This window comes from Chenopodium album, chromosome 12 (assembly GCF_948465745.1).
Source record: "Chenopodium album chromosome 12, dcCheAlbu1.1, whole genome shotgun sequence".
Classification (NCBI taxonomy): Eukaryota; Viridiplantae; Streptophyta; class Magnoliopsida; order Caryophyllales; family Amaranthaceae; genus Chenopodium; species Chenopodium album.
The window spans coordinates 7,471,102-7,492,495 of NC_137845.1; the positions used below are offsets into that span (position 1 = coordinate 7,471,102).

Genomic DNA, 21,394 nt, shown 5'->3' on the forward strand with positions numbered 1-21,394 from the left:
GTCTACGTGAAGAAATTAATATTTAATAGCCTCATTATGCTATGATTATGGCTTTAATTTGGCTAAATTATCTTCATAAAGATTGTTTTTTTGGCTTACAATCAACATTATGCCAATCATATGATTGGCACACATACCATATAATTTAACAGACATGCTTATTGACTATACGAGTTTATTGACTTGGATTAATAATATATGAAGCTAATTAATTACAAGTCAAATTATAATCCTAGATTACTTATTTACAAATTGGTGGAGGTGGGAGGTTTAAGGCACATGCAATTGCGACAAATTGATGCGACTTTGTTTTTATGTACGTATATTATATGGTTTTTATGTCACGCTAGCAAAATGGTAGGTACACGAAGATGATTAGATGAAGCATCAAGCAATTATTAGTTTAAATTGAACTTTGAATGTTTCAAACCCAACATTTATGATCTGTTATTATGGATGTCTTCCATAATTTGAATTTTATGTTTTTCTAATCAAAGATTCACATTTGGCCCATGGGCCGATAACGTCGGGCCGTTCCATCATGCCATTAAGTTGCCAAAATTGATAACACATACACATTATATTAAGGGTATATATCATCAATTGATATCGTACATGTTCTTTTTATATGTATTGAAAGGCAAGTTATGTACTACACGCGTATTACAAAGCACTTCATATTTATACTGATTTATATACTCGTAGAATTTGATAAGCTACTAACCCCGGTCTGGTGCCCTCTACATTGATTATCACTTAATATAAAATTTTTATTGAGTTTGTATGTGATTCAATTATATTCTCATCTCACGCACAAAAGGTTATTTTAATACAAAAATTAAACATCCTATCAAATTTAAATAATTCCACGCGTTTCTGTGATTTTTTTGAGGGCCACACGGTCGGATATTACTATAACCGAGCTAATTAACATCCAGGTATATCATGTTAACAAAAGAACATTGAGTTTATCGAGTAGAGACTTTGGTTAAGTTTTGACCTAAGCTAATTAAGTTCAAGGCTTCGATTTGCTTGCAAGAGAACAACATACACAAAGTACATTTGATTAGCACTCTAATTAAGCATCCTATAATATAAAACAAACTCTATAGTCCATGTAACATATCGATCAAAAAGGCATAGTATAATATTAAAAAAAAATTTAAAAATTAAGATTAAAAAATGCTTAAAATTATGGTTTGAATTAAAGTTCATCCCGGTGATGGTGATGAGAGAAGGTCTCCTTCATGATGTCCGCAGTCTTGTGCACCACCTCGCCAACCATCTCCGCCGCGGTTTTAGCAGAATCCTCCATCATCATTTTTGTTTTTTCTAAACTCTCCTCAGCTGCTTCTAATACCTTGTTCTTTTCCCTTTCATCTGCTATATTAGCTTCAACTAAAGGGAGCCCTAGATCATCATTTCTCCTAAACAACAAACATTATGAAACTATAAATAATTTACCTAATGATTGTTTAGGAAAAATAACTCACATGTGAACTGGATCAGGACTACTAATTGCCCATATAATGAATTAGTTAGTGAGATACCCATACTATCACTAACCGTCTTAAAATAAATCCTTGTTAGGTTTGTATGTGATCAAAATCTCCTTCGTCATGTCACACGGTCACGATCTAACTATTATAGTTGAAATGAGAAATTAGTCCCAATATTGTCATGTCACGGGCTTAAATACTATCTCCGTTATTTTTAGTTACAACAATTCCAACAAATGAGTATTATTTGTGAGACATAAAATATTCCTTTGTTGCAACTCAAAATTAACGGAGGTAGAATCATTTTTGAGTTTTTAGTTGAATGAGAAATTATTTTGGTGAAAGCTAGTTAAGCATTGAGATACAAATTAGCTAAGCTATAAATGAGAGTATGTAGCTTCTAATTTTACATGGCATGATGCTCTTATTAGCGTCATTTTTTGGCAAAATATCACAAAAAAATGCTTTAGTTATTGTTATAACGAATGCAAAAAAGTTGAAAGAAAAACACCAACAAATCAATTAAACAAAAATAAACAGATTCATGTAGTTCACTACCAATGCCATAAACTTCTCAAAGTAAACTAAATAAATATGCAATTAATTCAAATACACGTGAAACCAACTTCCTAAGAAATACTAATTCCTATATATATGTACATTCAACTAAACAAGCACTTAGTTGGTACTCCGTAAAAGCTTAAATAATCACTGTAACTGTACTCAAGACTTGAGATTAAATTTCATCTACAACATGTAAACCATAAAAGACGATGCAAAGTAAGGGACTTACTCGATATGCTGAGAAGACGGCCAAAAGAGGTAGAATCGTTCCGGAATCGGAGGCAGGTTAAACTTGTTCCAGTAATGGCTTCCTCGACTAGTAAAACAATGCAACTGTCCTAATTTTTCTTGTAATGGAGAATTTGTGAGATAATAGAATACAAAACATAGTACCATTGCTATCATAATTATTCTCCAAGTTGATACTTTGGCCATGATTATCCAAATTTAACTACAAGAACTACAAACATAATTTAATAAATTATTACTCGTATGAATTTAACAAACTAATTTTTGTTCGGTATTTTATCTGCTCAATACACAATGATGAGCTAGATCGTGGTGGATTAGTGTTTAGGATAATTTTAAATAAGATTTTTATATTTTTGTTGCTACTAATCATACTGACACGTGGAATGAACTTTTCTTAAAGGTGACGTGTTTTTCATGCATATAGATTTGATCAAATGTAACGTGGCTTCTTCTCCACATTCCGTCGACGGATGTAGTAGTTTTCGTCTTTTTTACTGCTTTTCATGTCATTAATATTTTTTTATTTCTATTTTACGGAGTAATAAATAAGGAGAAAGCGCTTTACTAAATCAGAGCCTCTTACTTGCCAACTCGGTCCGGTTCACAGGCAAGCCCATTAAGAAAAGGGGAAGGGTAATTAATCACCATCTCTAATCTCTAAGTTATAACCTCATAATTGTGAGATGAATAATACAAAGTAGATTTGTAAGTAATTAACCGTAAAAAGTACAAGTAAAAAGAATAAGGACATGTTCTTATTTACTGAACTGCGCTGAGCTAAACTGAATTAAACTGATTGAAACTGAATTTGAACTGAACTGAACTGAATAGAGCTAAAAATGAATATTTAATGAAAAAAGAAAATTAAAAACTGAACTGAACTGATTGATGCTGAATTGAACTGAATTGAAATTAAGATGAAAAAAACAGGCCATAAATTAGCTGCAATTTTGCCAAAGACACATTTGCAGGTCCAAATAGATTGCCTAATTAGGCGTGCAAACGGTCCAAATTCATGTAAAGATATTGAGGGGTCCAAGTCAATATTGGCTTAATCCAATCTAGGAAAGTCAATTGCAGACCCTTTTGGGCCACATATCCCAAAAGAAGTCCACTAGCTAGGACTAGGCCCAACTGTTAAAAGGTATTGAGAGTCATTATATGCCAAAAGGTACATCCAAGATACATTCATTTTTATATTGTTGGGAAAGATGCACACAAAATTCACAATTACGAGTGAAGCACAATAATTTTAGTTTCCCTAGTGTGTTTTAGAATGGGCAAACACTATCAAACTTGAGCAAACACGATATGGACAACAGGCAGCAATTCAAAATAGCCTAAAGCACACCAAGATACATGTGGAAACCTAAATTAAAAAATAAAAAATAAAAAAATTGTAAGTCGACACCAAGCCCTTCCACTATTAATAATAATTGATGGGTACGTCAAATTATCCTTTCTAAGCAATGTTAGAGGCTTTGTAACATCAAACAACATGTTTGGAACAAACCATTCTTTATATACATCACTAATAAGTGGATAAATTTAGCCATGGAGAGGAATTAGGGCTAAATAGAGATTGCCAACATTTAGAGCACAAAATGATAATTCAACCATAAAATATGTAGCATAGGATGACAAGAACTTTGTGTCAAAATTTGGCATTGAACGACTTCCATTTGGATCTAGAACGAATGGCAAAAACGGACAGCTTCTATGGAGATTGGAGAACTCACTTTCTCCTTCTTTGTCTTCCCCTCGGTTTTGTGCATGAGATGCTTGCAGTGGAGCGAGCCTTCGGTTAATAAGACTGATATACAAACTTTGTATATCAGCCTTCATTTAAAGGTAAAGGTAGCAATATGAAGTAGCGATTTTACCTTTAAATTAAACGATGTATTTTTGGGCTTGTGATATACTTTAACTTGCAAAAGCTATTATTCTTATCTCAATCCCTCTTTTAGAAAATAACCTCAACATATACTCCTTACTCCTTAGGTATTATCGAACAAACTCAATTTTATCATATTTGTTCGAAGATAAAAAAAAAAAAAAAAAAAAATAAATAAATCAAAATTAGATTATCTCTTATCATATCCTCAGTTTGGTGATTATTTTATTCCCAAAAGTATTCCGATTTTGGGTGTTTAGACTTGAAATAGTAATTTTGGGTAGGGGTGTCCATTCGGTTTTCGGTTTGGATTTAGGCCAAATCCAATCTAATCCGAATTATAATTCGGTTTTCATTTTTCAATCCGATCCGATCCGAATTACTCTTCTAATCCAATCCGAATTAAAATTCGGTTATTTTGGATCCGATCCGAAAATCCGAATTAAAATAAGTTGATTTATAACATCTAATAAACTAGTAAAGATAATATAAAACGGTAGTCATGATTAACATAAATTTTTTAACATCAAGTCAAATTAAATTTTTCAAAATAAGTAGTACAACTAAAAGGCAACACTAAGAGTTCATTACAACAATTAAGTAGCCGCATTTTTGTTCAAAATCAATAGCAACAACTTTCTGTTCAAGACTTCAAATACTAATTCCAACAGAAGGCAGTAGGAGGCATTAACTTATAAAGGGAGCAGACAACAACAACCTAAGAAGAAAGCAGCAGCAACAGACAATCCAAATAACAGTCCTTATTATACATGTTGATATCTAAATTTCGGTTTTCGGTTTTAATTGGATCCGATTAGGGTCAATCCGATCCGATCTGAAAATCCGAATTTTCAAAAAAAACTCAATATGATCCGATCCGATTTAAAATTTGGATCCGATCCGAATTGATAATTCAGTTTGAATTGGATTGAATTTCGATTTTTATCCGAAATTATGGACACCCCTGATTTTGGGGTAAAACTGCGATTTCAATCGGTTTTGCACGATTTTACCCTTCATCATAAACAAAATACGAGTATGTTTATCAAAGAGATAAAATGAGGCTTCCACATTTTACACAGTCAAATTGCTACCTGCTTCCATCAAAAAGCATCAGGAGAGCAAATCCAGCGATTAGTGCCAGATCTTTCCAATACAAACGCTCTCACTTTCTCTTTCCTTCGTGGCCAAAATTTTCCAAAGCAAACATTTTTTAACTACTATACAACCAATTCTTCTATCTCATGAGTCAAATTAAGCTTCTGATTTAATCTTCATTCTAATTCAAGCGAATTACAATGTATCAATGGAGGAAATTCGAGTTTTTTGAAGAAAAATACGGTGGAAAATTCAAGGTACCTGATGAAATTACTGGGGAAATCAAGTGTTGTTCAAGTGGAAGAGGCAAAGTTTCAATTGGATGTGATGATGGGAATGTTAGTATTCTTGATCGAGGTTTCAAGTTCAATTATGCCTTCCAAGCTCACTCCTCTTCCGTCCTTTTTCTTCAACAACTCAAGGTTTTTTTTTTCTTCAATCTCTATATTTCTTTCTTCATTTTGGACGGTTTTGATCTGGGGTTTTGTTTGACTTTGATTTTAGTTAGAAATTTGGGAATTTTCTATGTGATTGACTTATCATCTTTTGTTGTTTTTTGGGTTTAGAAGCTATTGAATTTTAATTTTGGGAATTGGGATTGAGATGCCCTAGAAATTTTGGATGAATTTGATGTGGGATTTTGTTTTTACTTCAGTATAGTCTAGAAATTGATCGATTTGGGTTGAATTTGATTTGGGTTTATTTATGTATTTATTTTTTATTTTGAGTTTGGTAGCTATTGAAGTGTATGGTTTTGGCATATGGGTTGGTCTATTTGGGTCACATTAATTCATGGATTTCATGTTGCTAGTAATGCAATGCCAACTTGCCAACCCGTCTCTTCGATGATTGGGTACCAATGGTAATCTTAATGAATTCCTACAAGTATTAACAAATGCAATGCCTTGGAATTTTGGCAAATTTGGGTTAGGCAAAGGTCGGTTGAACCAATAATGGTGGGTTAGTATTATGATTAATAGTTTTATAGAATAGGTGATGTGCATATTGTATAATAATGGAAATGGGGCCTAAAATTTATGTGTGATGCATTTTGTTTGCTTTCTGTAGACTGCCAACATGATCCTAAGAAGCTCAATTTTAAAAGGACGGGGGAAGGGATTGGGAAATTTGAGTATGAATATCATAACTTGAAGTCTTATTAAGATCACAAGGCGAGTGAGGAGAATTAGAGTTGAGTTCATTCCCTTTTTATGCTCTGGATGAGTGTGAATTTCTAGAACTTATGAAATCACTTTTGAGTCTTGATTAGTGAAAGACAAGCATGTTTTCCAAGTAGATTCTTATAGAGTTTCAGGATGGATATTGCAATTTTATAGGTGCATCAGGCACCACCATGCCATTTGTGCTGCTGGAATCCAGGAAAATAATAACATATCAGTATCTGTGTATTTGAAAACTATGTGAGCATCTCATCTGGAAATTATCTTGGTGAATGTTCTACTGGCTCTCAAGCGTAGCTAAACTATATAACTTACCCAAGTCTTTGCTAATTGCTACAATTAACATGGGCATATGGCTTAAGGCTTTGTTTCATCTGGGTGTCATAGAAAGCCTAGTGTTTTACATTATGCAATAAAAGTACTTCCAAAACCGAATTACGAAAACATGCCTTCAACCAATTGTTTTGAGAGGATTGATACTTTTCATATGAAAGTAGCGGACTGTTGTGTGAGTTGATTTTACTCAGACTGTGTTGAAACTTTGTTTATGATTTAATGAAGATTAGAAAATTTTCAAATATATGTTTGGTCTCTGTTCAATTTTAGGGGTCTAATAAATAGTTTAACTTGACACCCCCCACCCCCCCGCGCGCGCCCACAGAAAGAGAGAGAGAGAGTGTGTTAAGGAAGTTGCTCTCAGTGACGTGTTGCTATTAATTGGTTGTAGCCTTCTGCCCATTGTTTCCTCTGTGATACTATGTTCAAGACTTCCTCCCTATGAACCTGTTAAGCCTAACTTAGTATAATGTAACTCTCGGTGGTTGTCAAAGAGATAAATGTTGCAGCATCATCCTTATAACTATGAGAGAGATTGTTGAGAAAGTAGAAAGTGGCAGTAGAAGGGCAATGTGGCGTGCATTTCCCGTGGGTATTTGCCTTCAAAAAGAATTAGGGTTGCTAATTCCACTTGATAACAGTAACTATTACTCCATTAGTGGTGGTGATGATTTCCTTTGAGGGTTCATGCTAATTAATTTTTATCTATTCTGTGTTTACAGCAACGCAATTACCTTCTTACTATTGGCCAAGATGAACAAATTTCTCCACAGGCATCAGCTATGTGCCTGAAAGTTTTTGACCTTGATAAAACACAAATGGAGGGTACAAGCACGAGCACATCAGTTCCTGATTGTGTTCAAATATTACGTATATTTACTAACCAATTTCCTGAAGCAAAGGTAATATCTTCTATCTTTTGTTTTTTTCAGTTTCTTCCTTCCTGTAGGTGCTTCCGTTACTTCATGCTGTTAACTCTATTTTATATTCATTTACTTGATTGCTGAATTGATTCTGTTGCTGCCTTTGACTGTCGGTATACTTACACAACTTTTCATGCAGATTACATCCTTCTTAGTTCTAGAGGAAGCGCCACCAATTTTACTCATTGCCATTGGATTGGACAATGGCAGCATCTACTGCATCAAGGGGGACATTGCTCGTGAGCGAATTACCCGTTTTACGCTTAGAGTGGAAAATGCTTCAGCAGGTCATGCTGCTATTACAGGACTTGGGTTCAGAAATGATGGTCCAGACGTTCTTCTATTTGCCGCGACTCCATCTTCTATTAGCTTGTTCAATCTCCAATATCAACCAGCAAAAAGGCAAACCTTGGATCAGATTGGGTGTAATACAAAAAGTGTTGCAATGAGTGACCGCTCGGTATGCTGCTTTAAATTTCTTTGATATTTGAAAGGTAATTCTCATGCATTATAAATATTTGATAAATGACTTGTGCCAAAAATTCAACTGTAATCAGGAGCTAATAATTGGTCGACCTGAAGCTGTGTATTTTTATGAAGATGATGGACGTGGTCCTTGCTGGGCATTTGAAGGAGAGAAGAGATTCCTTGGATGGTTCCGTGGATATCTTTTGTGTGTAATTGCAGATCAAAGAAGTACCAAGAATACATTTAATATTTATGACCTGAAGAACCGTTTGATAGCACACAGCGCTACGGTTAATGAAGTTTCACACATGCTCTGTGAATGGGGCAACATAATTCTCATCATGGCTGATAAATCAGCCATTTGTGTGGGAGAGAAGGATATGGAAAGCAAGTTAGATGTGCTTTTTAAGAAGAATCTCTATTCTGTAGCTATTAATCTTGTTCAAACTCAGCAAGCTGATGCTGCTGCAACTGCAGAAGTCCTTAGAAAATATGGCGATCACTTATACAGCAAGCAGGAGTATGATGAGGCTATGGCTCAGTACATCCACACTATTGGTCACCTTGAACCTTCATTTGTGATACAGAAATTCCTGGATGCTCAGAGGATCCACAATCTAACCAATTACTTGGAAAATTTACATGAAAAAGGGCTTGCGTCAAAAGATCATACTACTCTCTTATTGAATTGTTACACTAAGTTAAAAGATGTTGATAAGTTGAATTATTTTATTAAAAGTGAGGATGGTGGGGAGCATAAGTTTGATGTAGAGACTGTGATACGAGTCTGTCGTGCTGCTAATTATCACGAACATGCGATGTATGTTGCTAAAAAAGCAGGTAGGCATGAGTTGTACCTGAAGATTCTACTGGAAGATCTTGGTAGATATGATGAAGCCTTACAGTATATTTCAAGCCTTGATCCTAGCCAAGCTGGGGTTACAGTTAAGGAATATGGAAAAATTCTTATAGAGCACAAACCGAGGGAGACCATACTTATACTCCTGAAGCTCTGTACTGAGGATGGAAAACCTGCCAAAAAGGGTACCTTATCCATGTTGCCATCTCCTGTTGATTTTCTCAATATTTTTGTGCATCATCCACGATCTTTAATGGATTTTCTTGAGAAATACACTGATAGAGTGAAGGATACACCAGCACAGGTGGAAATTCACAATACCCTGTTGGAACTGTATCTATCCTATGACTTGACCTTCCCCTCAATGTCACAGTATAGCTTCAATGGAGATCTTGGTGACAAGGAAACAATATCATCTGGAGTTACGGCAGTGTCAAAACCTTCATCAAATGGGAAACTATCACTGAGTGACGATGAGAAAGGCCGTGCTATAAGACGTGAAAAAGGATTGCGTTTGCTTCAAAGTGCATGGCCATCTGACCAGGAAAATCCGCTTTATGATGTAGATCTTGTTATTATCCTCTGTGAAATGAATGCATTTAGAGAAGGGCTTTTGTTTCTATATGAGAAAATGAAACTGTACAAGGAGGTGATTGCTTGCTACATGCAGGCCCATGACCACGAGGGGTTGATTGCATGCTGTAAGAGGCTTGGAGATTCAGGTAAGGGTGGAGATCCTGCTCTTTGGGCTGACGTATTAAAATACTTTGGTGAACTTGGAGAAGATTGCTCCAGAGAAGTTAAAGAGGTCTTGAAATATATTGAGAGGGATGACATTTTACCACCTATTGTTGTACTTCAAACACTGTCCCAGAATCCATGCCTCACTCTATCTGTAATTAAGGATTATATCGCTCGGAAACTTGAACAGGAGTCGAAGCTGATTGAAGAGGACAGGCTGGCCGTTGAAAAGTATCAGGTAAGCTTTTGCCAGTTTTCTAGCCTTGTGTTTATGCAAATAGTTATGTACTTACCTACCAATTTTAATGGTGGGTGTTACATGACCATAATTATTTGAGTAGGATCTGGTAATCTATGCCAAACAAAGTAGAATTGTGTGATTTTCATAGTTAAAAATATTTCAGACTGCTGCCTTAAGTTACGAAAATGTTTTTTTTTTTTTTTTTTTTTTTTTCTTTTCAGTATGTAGCTGTGGTATGTGGATATAGTAATGAAGATGCATTTATGTCATATATGGAATCTCTCCTGTTCAATAGACTATGACATATTTTGTAACATTGCAAAATTGTATCTCTTTAGGTAAAAACTCACTGATGGTCTTGGTTCATGGTTGCTCCAGGGTAGAAAATGCTCAGAAGTGTTTTTTTCCCCCCTATTGTTGAAGCAAGCTATTTTTTTTTTTTTTTTTTGATGTTTGAGTCAGCTGTGTTACACGAAGTATATTGTGTAATTGATGTTCCACGAAAGAAGAATTTGAACAATGTGGGATTTATGATTTTGCAGGAGGACACATCAGCAATGAGGAAAGAAATTGAGGATCTGAGGACAAATGCAAGAATCTTTCAGCTCAGCAAGTGTACTAAATGCACTTTCACTCTTGATCTTCCAGCAGTCCATTTTATGTGTATGCACTCTTATCATCTACGTTGCCTTGGTGACAATGAAAAGGAGTGTCCCGAGTGTGCTCCCGAATACATGTCTGTGCTGGAAATGAAGAGAAGCTTGGAACAGAACTCAAAAGACCAAGATCAATTCTTTCAGAAAGTTAGGAACTCCAAAGATGGATTCTCTGTTATTGCTGATTATTTTGGAAAAGGAATAATCAGCAAGACAAAACCCAATGAAGATTCTTCTTCCGACAGTGGCTTTTGAGGGTCTAATTATCTAAGTATTTGTCCAAGTTTCTTATGTTCCCAACTAATTATCCCGTATCAGTGGATTACTGATTATATTGACGAGTGCTAGACTGTGTGGCAGTAACAAGTCTGGATCTGGGGCCAAAGTTGTTATTATCTTAGTTGGCCAACATCTTGACCCAGATTATCTAGGAGTTACTGCATTTATAATGCATTATCTAAAATGCTCCTCACCGGTTGCATGATGATTGTTTGGTTTTGTGAAGGATCCTACTCGGGAACATTTTGATTGGTATTTGAGATGTTTATATATTTGCGCAAGTTTTGAAATAATTGTAGGTAGCAGCTCCATCTTAGAATTTTCTCACTGTAGATGAGGCTGAAAACTGAGGAATTTTTGTATAAACATAAAAGGAAGATCTGATTCCCTGATGATGCTTCTTGCTCAGTGTATGTATTATATTGTTCACTCTGTTCATTTTCCTGATTATTTTTTTCTTTTTACGTACCACTATTATTATAACAGATGATTCCCAGTTGCTGCTTCAGAGGGAAAAAAATGTTTTTGTATCTCATACTTTTGTTCCATCTTAGATAAATAAATGCTTCATTGTCGTAAAATGACAATAATTCGCAAAGCCTGTTGCTTTGATGATTTGAATCAGTGAGATACAGGTTTGTTGACTCAGAATAGCTCGATTGCATTGATCTTTCACATTAAGCCTACTATTGCACCCTTCTACTGTCAATTGCTTTGGCTCCTGTATACTCTTTCCTTTCATGCTCTATCTCCTATTCTCCTTCTCTCCCTAAATTCACTCTTTGGACCAATGTCTCTTCTCTGCAGCAAATTCTATTCAGAAGCTCATCCGCATCAGGATTGGCCAGCTCTATCGAGACAGAATCCACATCTTCAATCTTAGTGCAGTGGTCGAGGGATCTAATGGGAAGGTCTGCATCAACTGAAACTGTATGTACTGGTTCTTTTGACCCATGCCACATTGGAGTGGTGAATTTTCCTCCTTAATCCTTGCTGAGTTACTGCCTGCATTCAATTTGTTGCCATTTGCAAAGTTACAGTTACAACATGCTATCATTGTCCATCTGTATTGCAAGTTGCAATGCCAATGGTCTTTTTTAACAGATAATAAAACCAATCTATCCTCAATTATAAGAATCAAATCTAGTCATTATCAAATCCATACTTATTCTATCATGAACATTAAATATTAACATAATTTCACAACCATAGACCATGCACCTTTTTACACTGTGTGAGATGCTACCTACAATCATGGATTATTTCATCCATACCAATCTAAAACTTGTAAAAGTTTGTTTGTTTGTTTTTTTTTCTTTTCTTTTTTTTTTTTTTTTTTTGGAAACAAATTCTAAAAGTTCTTCATTTGTCTCGAATTCATTGTTTCATTTGCTTATTGATAGTTTCCCTTGTTCAAGAGTATACTTTGACAACATGAAACCTTATTATACATTGATAAAAGTACGTAGTACGGGGTATATAAAATTAAAACTTAAAAAATCCACGTTTAAACAACATATTACTCGTACTAAAGTTTGGCCATAGTTTTATGAATGAGTAGTCGACTTTGCAATCAATCTTTATCCTGACATTTTATAACATTTACTTTTTAAAATTTTTTACAAATATTACAACATACATGACTACGTATTTATTCAAAAAATAAACATTTTTTCCGCATTAGAAGAAGTAGACAATATATCCGGAGTATAATTGAAAAATCACTGCCAAAATTAATAAACTTTGATATCGATAATGATGATAAGTCAAATCGAACGACTAATTTAAGATTGAATTTTTTTATAAAAAAAATTATAATTATTTTTTAAATAAATTATCTCCCTCACAAATCTGGGTTACCAGCTAATCCACGTTCTCTATCCACTTTCTATAAATACTGGGGTACTAAATGCAGGATTAGTTTTTCCTAAATGCAGAGTAAATTAATTTTTTAAAAAAGTTTTATTCTAATTTTGCCCTTATTATAATTTGATCTTTTACACTCCCACTTATATAATCATCCGTACTGTTTAATTTACAAACATATTTCAACATCCTTTCATCCTATCTAATATTCAATAATATACAATCTCATGGACAATAACAAAGTGCACTATGACGATTTTTTTGAGGTATGAATATTATGTGCTGTAACTTTTTTTTTTCCGCAAAATCTAATTTATCGATGAACAATCAAACAAGTTAAAATTTTCATCTTGCACTGAACATCAACAATATGAGTTTAGGGATCAACAATGACCCCGGAAATCATATCCGGGGGTCGACAATTACCCCCGGAAATCATAGCCGGGGGTCGACAACAACCCCCGGAAATCATAGCCGAGGGTCGACAATAACCTTCGGATATGATTTCCGGGGGTCGACATTAACCCCCGAAGTTGATTTCCGGGGATAGATTATAACCCCCGGATATAATTTCCGGGATCGACATAACCCCCCGAAAAAATTTTTCGGGGGTCGACAATGTCCCCCGGATATGATTTTCGGGGGTTAACTATTCTCCCCGAGTTTGATTTCCGGGGGTTATTGTCGACCCCCGGATATGATTTTCGGGGTTCTAATTTTTAGGGCTTAATTATTATTATTATTAATTTTATTATTATTATTGTTATTATCATTAACTTTTGCACTTGTTTAAAAATTGTTTTTATTCTTAATCATTATTTTAATAGATAAGAATAATATTCTTCTAAGTGATGTTTAATTGAGATGATTTTTGTCAAAACTATGGACAGGATTATCATTTTAAACCTGATGAGAACATTGAGAATTATCCTGATGTTGGCTATCTTTTTATGACGGACACATTATTTAATAATCGCCAAGAATTTTTAGTTTGGGTGAAAGAAGTCGGCAAAAATAATGATATGTATTTTGCTATCAAAACTTCTCGTAGAGGGAATGGATTGGGATTTGGACGAGTTTATATTGGATGTGAAAGAAGTGGACCCTATAGGTATAATGTTCCTTCACCCGACAAAAAATTCAAACCTAGATACAACACTAGTACAAAAAGGAATTGTTGTCCCTTTGAACTTCTTGGAGCTGAGCAAGTTGGGGGTAAATGGAAATTATTAGTTGATGTGAATAAAAGTAAACATAACCACACGTTAGGTAAATATAAGCAATGGCATACATCGGCTGCAAAATTGAGTACAGAAGAATTTGAGAAGGTTGCTCATTTTAAACGAAGCAACATGAAGCCAAAACAAATGTTAAAACAAATACAATTAGAAAACCCCAAAAATGTAAGTGGAAGGAGACACATCGATAATGCATTACAAAAAATCAAAAGAAAACAAATGGGTGATTTATCTCTTACGCAATATTTTTTTAAGTTATTGAAGGACTATGGGTATTATCAATGGCATAGAAAAGAGGATGGGACTAACGCTGTTGGGGATGTCTTATTTGCACATCCGAAAGCAGTTGATCTGCTTCGATTGTTCCCTCATGTTATTCTAATAGATGTAACGTATCGAACAAACATGTACGATGTGCCATTGTTAGAGGTGATTGGAGTATCTTCAACGGGACAAAACTTTCATGTTGCATTTGGTTTCATGAGAAATGAAAAAACTACAAGTTTCTTATGGGCGATGCAAAGGGTGAAAGAATTATTTGGCTCTGAGAATAACCCCGGAGTAGTTGTCACAGATAGAGAGTGGGCACTTATGAATGCTGTCAAATATGTATTTCCATCTTCTGCACATTTACTCTGTAAGAGGCATATCGCTAAAGACGTGGAGAGATATGTAACAGATGTAACGGGTAATAAAATATATGCAAAAGCTTTTTCAATTAGGTGGAAAAAAATAGTCGATTCTTTAACAGAGGAAGAATACAATGTGGCTGTTGCTGAAATGGTATGTGCATGGAGTCCTAATTTATCGACAGTAGTTGATTATGTTCACAAAATATGGCTAGATCCTTATAAAAAGAGATTCGTATCCGCTTGGACCAAAACAATTCTTCATTTTGGGGCTCGTACGACAAATAGGTAAATTTTATGATACAATTATAGTATATGATTATTATAATGCTGCAGATTTATATTTTACGATATAATTGTCATAATATATTTTTGTAGGGTGGAGAGCGCACACTCTCAATTGAAGAATTGGTTAGGAACGGCTGCCGGAGCTTTTCATGTGATATTTCCAAGAATTCATGATTTAGTGGAGATGCAACTTAATGAAATCAAAGCTGAAATGGAAAAATCTCGTACAAAAAGTCTGCACATCACTAGATATCAGTTATTTAGTCGTCTTAAGTGTAAGGTATCTCATCATGCTATCTCGTTATTAAAAAACGAATACAATGATAGATGCAAGAAAATAGGTACAAATGCCGAGGCTTGTGGTTGTGAAATGAGGAACAGTTATGGTTTACCGTGTGCCCATGAAATGTGTGAATTAATGAATACGTATACTCCAATTGATTTGTTAGATGTCCATATATTCTGGAAGACTTTGGACATGGAGGGACGGAATTTTCAGGAGAAAGAGGGTTTACGACAAACATCTTTACAACGAATAGACGAATTAGTAGCAATGATGAAACAATACCCTCCTGATCAACAATACTTTTTTGCAAATGCAATGTATAATATATTGTTTCCTGAATCTACCAATTTGAAGCAGCCAATACATCGTCCCCACAAAGGTCGTTCAAAACATAATCCAACAAAGAGGGATAAATCTGGTTGGGAGCATTCCGAGAAGAATGCTACTAAAGGTGAACTTAACAACTTTATTGTCACGGTGTCAAACATATTTTTCTTTAATTCTAATGTATGTACTTATATGCAGGATCGAAGAAAAAACAGAATTTGAATAAAGATTCTAAACAAGATGCTGACAAAAAATCAAAAGGTATATTTTTTTTTTATTGTATAAATTTGATTAATTATGTAGTGCATTATTAGTTATCTTATATATATATATAATTATAATTTAATTATAAAATATATACAGAGCCGAAGAAGAAAAAAAGTGCAAAAGAAAGTCATACTGAACATGTACCAACTTTCCAAAATAAATCAAAAGGTACATTTTTAATGGTCTATATTTGATTAAGGTATTATTTAGTTATCTCAAAAATAATTATAATTTATAATATATAGAACCAAATAAGGAAAAGAGTGCAAAAGAAAGTTGTACCGGACATGTACCAACCTCCCAAAAGAAATCAAAAGGTATTGACTGTTATTTTACTTTTATTAATAATAGTTCGTGTTGTTAACAAATCAAAAATTCTGATTTAATATGTTATATGAAGGGCAAAAAAAAACAACAAAGTCAACTAGATATTCATTTCCATGGCCTTGTCAATTACCCGAATTCATATTGCCTTATGTTGAAGGACATATAAATGTGCGTGGTGATGGACACTGTGGTTTTCGAGCAATTGCCACTTTTGAGTATGGTGACGAAAATAAATGGCTTGATGTGCGGCGTGATTTACAAGATGAGTTAACCAAGCATGTGGAGTTATATAGAGATAGGGAAGCATTGGGAAGTATTCAAGAGTATAATAGAATGCTTGATGTGGTAAATTGTGACAAGTGTCCGGCTCCGTTTCAGAATTGGTATGATACACTAGGTTTGAGCATGGTAGTCTCTACTAGACATCAAAGAATTGTGACTAGTTGGTCAAAAAATCAATCTGTTACATTCTTACCATTGGAGACTCGATTGGTTGATCAACCGCCATCTATATACATCAATTTAGCTTACGTATGGAGTAATCATTATATTTCTCTCCACATGCCACCAAATATTCCTTTACCACCTATTTTTTCCTCTAACATCCATAATGGCAGCTCTGATGTGCAACGATGGGCTTCAACTATATTCAAGGATCAACTTGATTTATATCGTCAATTAAAGGAATCCAAATATTCTTGCTCCCCTTTATCTTGTGCAATGTATTCAGGTCTAAATTTAGGACTTTGTGTACCGATTGAGAGTTTGTTGGTCTTAACACGCTTAGCCCTATTGGATACTGTAGGACGTAATCGTGGAATAGGAATATCCTCATTGATATTAGAACTCTCTTTTAATCTCTTACTTTTTGAACCTCCACCTTTACAACCCTGTGACATCTACGAAAAAAAAATAAAAAAATAATAATAATAATAATTAAATAATTATAATAATAAAAAAGTTATTATAATTCGTAGTAATTGAGTAATTATGCAAAAAATATAAATAATACATTATTTTTCATCTAACTTGATTCTCATTTCAACTACTTTGAGTATTAACCAATACAACCATTTAAAAAAGTGATCAATCGATTGAAGACTGTGATGATTTGCATGCAAATTAAACTAGTAAACTCTAAGTTATAGTAGTAAGATAGTTAAACCACCACCACCAAGCTAAGAGGTAGTAGGACCACTCTAAGCTATAGCAAAGCTTGCTAGGTTGGTAAGAAGATAAAATATCACATTGTATATATCAGTGTGGTAGATAAATTAGCAATACACTAATTTAATGTGATTGTATTTGTTGAAAGATTCTTCAGGTTTTATATCTTGGTTTAATAATATAGAGTTGGGCCAATTATGAAATAATTACTCCTCTTAGAACAGACACTGATATACATATGTAAATGTAACAGAAACATGTTATAATACACTTGTACTTTGATACTCAGACGCTCAAAATTGCTGCCAAACTTTATCAGTCAAGACCAACTCCTAGATTAATATTATAGCAATGGTGACGTATGTAATACTTATTTCCGGGCACAATTTTATGAACATTAATCATACTCATACAATATTTGATACAAAAAATGTAATATGTACAGTTCTTCATATACCTAAACACCCCGATTAGCAAAAACATGGGTAACATGCTTCAAAACTTTTTTAAAAAATAGGCATGCTAATACTCCATAAAATACAACAACACAACCTGAATTCAAATTCAATTTCTACCAAAGGAGTACACAGCAGGGCTATGAGCAGAATTTAAAGAAAGTAAACCTTGTCTCTAACCGCATCCAAAATTAATCCGAATTAATCCGAAGTAAACCGCATACATAATTAATCCGAATTCCATCATTCCCATTAAAGATGGGATTAATCAAACATCATATCCTAGAAACTGAGCATAATAATGGAGACCCTAACCCCAAAATTGTATTCAAAACCGGCCAAATTAGACCACAATAAGTCATTAATTAGCCCCTAAATCCAACCCATAAACAACATTCATATAATCATCAAAAAAATAGGAAAAAAATAAAAAGAAAGAATACCCATTTGTTAGCCGACGAACACATACCCAAAACTTTTTTTGATTTCAATTTCACAAGTTTATGGATGCACAATTGTTTATCTTAAGTGATATGAATATATGATTGATGGGTTATTGTTGATGCGTTGCTTTAAACATTCAAATCCAAGGAAATTGAGTTTGTGAAAAACGAAATCAATGGAGCAACTATTTATTAAGAACAATTAAACCATTTTATGAGAAAAATTACAACAATTCAAGAAAAAATTAAACAAAAAACAAACCTTAGACCGGATGGTTGTTGAATAGCAAATGAATTCTTTGTCTCTATGGCTAAAATTGATTCATTTGTTGAGGGATTAGGGATTAAAGAGGTAGAAATGGTGAATGAAAATGAATTGGAAAAACTAACGTCAAAATGAAAGTTAGTTTTTTATTTTTGGAAAAAGGGTATTTTAGTCTTTTTATGATTTGATATCATTAAATTATTTCTGCATTTAAGTTATTTTGTATTGTATTTAGTACTTGCGAACCCTCAAATTTTCCAATTTCCATTTTTATAATTTATCCTCTCTTTAATTTTTCTGGTTTCTTCTTCCTTCGTCTTCCTTGTTTCCTTTTTGTAGGTGGCTGGGTTTAGCTTCTTTTTCATCTTCAAGATTCAATTCCCAACCCATCTACAATCAATCAACCCAATTAAATCAATTCAATTTCCAATCAAAAATGGCTCGATCTCTTTCACAAACCCTAACTCGATTCCCCAATTCTCTCACCTCCGCAACTACCACCCGTTTCGTCAATTTCCGGCACCGGTCTAACTCGGCGGAGGTGTTTTCCGGCGAAAATATGGCGGCGGAAGAGGTGGAGAAGGTTGCGATGAAGAATCTAGAAGATGCAATTCATAAGATTATTATGAAGAAATCTCAACCTGATTGGATTTCTCTTGTTCCTGGGGCTTCTTATTGGGTCCCACCTAAGAGTAAAGCTCAAGGTCTTGCGAATGTTATTGGGAAATTGGTGCATAATTCTGCTGCTGCTACGGCTGTGATTAAGGGTGGTAATAAGGGTTTTTCTCTCTCTTCGAATCGTGGGTGGCCTTCTTCTGCTCATTTCTTTGAAGGTGATTCATCTTATCTGCTAATTTTACATTCATGATGATTTAATTATATGTTTATGTGTTGATTGATGGTATTTGTTCTTATATGTTTATTGAATTATTATTGATGATATAACATGGAGTTTGAAATATGAAATTAAAATGATGGATTGATAATGATAATCATACTTTATGTCATTTGGTTCATTTGAGGAATGACAAAGATGATTGCTTTTCGAGACGAAAGTGGACCGATGCATGTATAATACCTCTAGGATTGGTAGGAGTGTCTGATTGAGAAAGGATAGCTGCTTGTATACTAAGTTACTACAAGTAACTATTTTGAGATGTTTGAAAACGTTTGTTACTATTCTGAAGATAGAAATCATAATGATTGACTGTTTTATGCTTGAATGGCGAGGAGAATAGGAAGGATGTGATTATAATCCTTGATTTCGAGGGGTTTGGACAATGCCATTGTCGCAATTATTGTGGTAATTGGAGAAAAGAACCCTTTTGAAAATCCGGGATTTGGGAGTTGTTGGGGATAGGAGTTGTATTTGCTATTGATAAGGAATGTGTGAATGGCTAATCCCTACCTCTGTGTACCCCCCACCTTATGGTTGTGTAGAGTATTACATATGCATAGTAGATTTCGTGGTTGCGAGCTTTATATAATTTGGGCTTTCTGGCACATGAAAGACTTATGAGAAAACTTAATTGCAGGGGCATCCCATTCTTCATTTGAGGGAGAGACGGGCAAGAGCTGCAAGACGGCATCTAAGCATGCATCACGATTTGAGGACGAGGAAGGGTGAATCTGCTCTTTAGCAGAAAATTGTATCCAAGGTTAGTTTTGGGCTATCACCTTAAAGTAATGATCTTAGTCCATGTTATTCTCTCTGTGGATTGTTGCGCAAATTGGTGGAGCAAAAAGAAGATAACTTAGAGCACTGTTTGAGTGTCAATAAATTCCATGATCATTACTTGGGCATTACGTTGCATCGCACAAATAACTTAGACATTTTTTGCCTTTTTAAATAGTAATAGAGATCATTTATCCTTTTGTTTCTGGTCACCGCATTGTATCTAAATCTTCATCTCTTCCCGACTTTTGATGAAATAGATGCTATAGATGTTTGGATGTGGTTGTCAATGCGAAACTCTTAAAATTTGTTAGTGATAATCCTGATAGATGGTATTTCTTGTCAGTCATATGCTCAATGTTTAGCTGGAAATTCAACCCTTGTTTACTACCTTACCTTTTCAGATATCAAGAATTTAATTAGTCATATTAGATGTCAATAATTTAATTATTCATATTTGTTAGTTTAGATGTGAAGGAACCCAGAATTTTGAACTTTAATTGTGATTGCAGGCTTCCACCTGCTGTATATTATTCGTGGGAAAGTTGGGAACTTGAGTACTTGACTGATCTATCGGGGATTGAGAGTTTTGATACATGGTTGCACAGCAGAAAGGAGGCGACAAGGAAGCAGTCTGATTGCTCTTAGACATCAGCTGCAGAGACCGGATTTTATCAAGGTGAAAATCAACAACCAGTTACGCAGACAGAAAGAGACCTGTATCGGCTGTATGTTCTTTGTATGTGGTTTAGAGCTGTTGAATGTAACTTTAGTGTAAAAAACAAGATTCAACCTTGTGAATATTCAAATTCTTGATCTGTTATTATTATGTATGAATAAGAGGTACCGGTATTCTACTTCAAAAACAATATTTAGAAAATGAAGATTCAATATTCAAATCTGAAGTAAATCAATGCAATGTAGTATTCTACTCCATAGTAATCATGTAATTGTCTGAAACGAGGCATTCTCAATTAATAAAATTGTATTCAAATGAAAAAACGCGTGTGTTGCTCTCGTGCAACCAGTAACAAGGAGCATCTATGTACTTCAGGTTTTGATGATAATACACACTTCCCCTGCATTGAACAAAAACGCCTGAATGAATTATGCCCTTTTGGACCTTAGCAGGTTTAGAACACTACACAATGATTCAGCGTTTTTTCCCCC

The 21,394-nt window shown here is 34.4% G+C and overlaps 3 protein-coding genes across 3 annotated transcripts; all 3 read left to right on the forward strand.

Annotated features, from left to right (window-relative positions):
* The first annotated feature begins 5,287 nt into the window (after positions 1 to 5,287).
* Positions 5,288 to 11,429, forward strand: LOC145570204 (vacuolar protein-sorting-associated protein 11 homolog). The gene is made up of 5 exons (XM_081629232.1): positions 5,288 to 5,729; positions 7,547 to 7,726; positions 7,887 to 8,207; positions 8,305 to 10,053; positions 10,599 to 11,429. Exons 1-5 carry the CDS (start codon positions 5,508 to 5,510, stop codon positions 10,965 to 10,967), a joined length of 2,841 nt encoding a protein of 946 aa, XP_081485358.1. The 5' UTR covers positions 5,288 to 5,507; the 3' UTR covers positions 10,968 to 11,429.
* Positions 11,430 to 13,084: 1,655 nt separating this feature from the next.
* On the forward strand, positions 13,085 to 16,278 carry LOC145570763 (PKS-NRPS hybrid synthetase cheA-like). The gene is made up of 5 exons (XM_081629907.1): positions 13,085 to 13,123; positions 13,748 to 15,012; positions 15,103 to 15,749; positions 15,824 to 15,886; positions 16,244 to 16,278. Exons 1-5 carry the CDS (start codon positions 13,085 to 13,087, stop codon positions 16,276 to 16,278), a joined length of 2,049 nt encoding a protein of 682 aa, XP_081486033.1.
* A 2,550-nt stretch (positions 16,279 to 18,828) lies between these two features.
* Positions 18,829 to 21,009, forward strand: LOC145570206 (uncharacterized). The gene is made up of 3 exons (XM_081629234.1): positions 18,829 to 19,382; positions 20,085 to 20,207; positions 20,737 to 21,009. The coding sequence occupies exons 1-2, from the start codon at positions 18,986 to 18,988 to the stop codon at positions 20,174 to 20,176; spliced, it is 489 nt and encodes a 162-aa protein (XP_081485360.1). The 5' UTR covers positions 18,829 to 18,985; the 3' UTR covers positions 20,177 to 20,207; positions 20,737 to 21,009.
* The last annotated feature ends 385 nt before the right edge of the window (positions 21,010 to 21,394 follow it).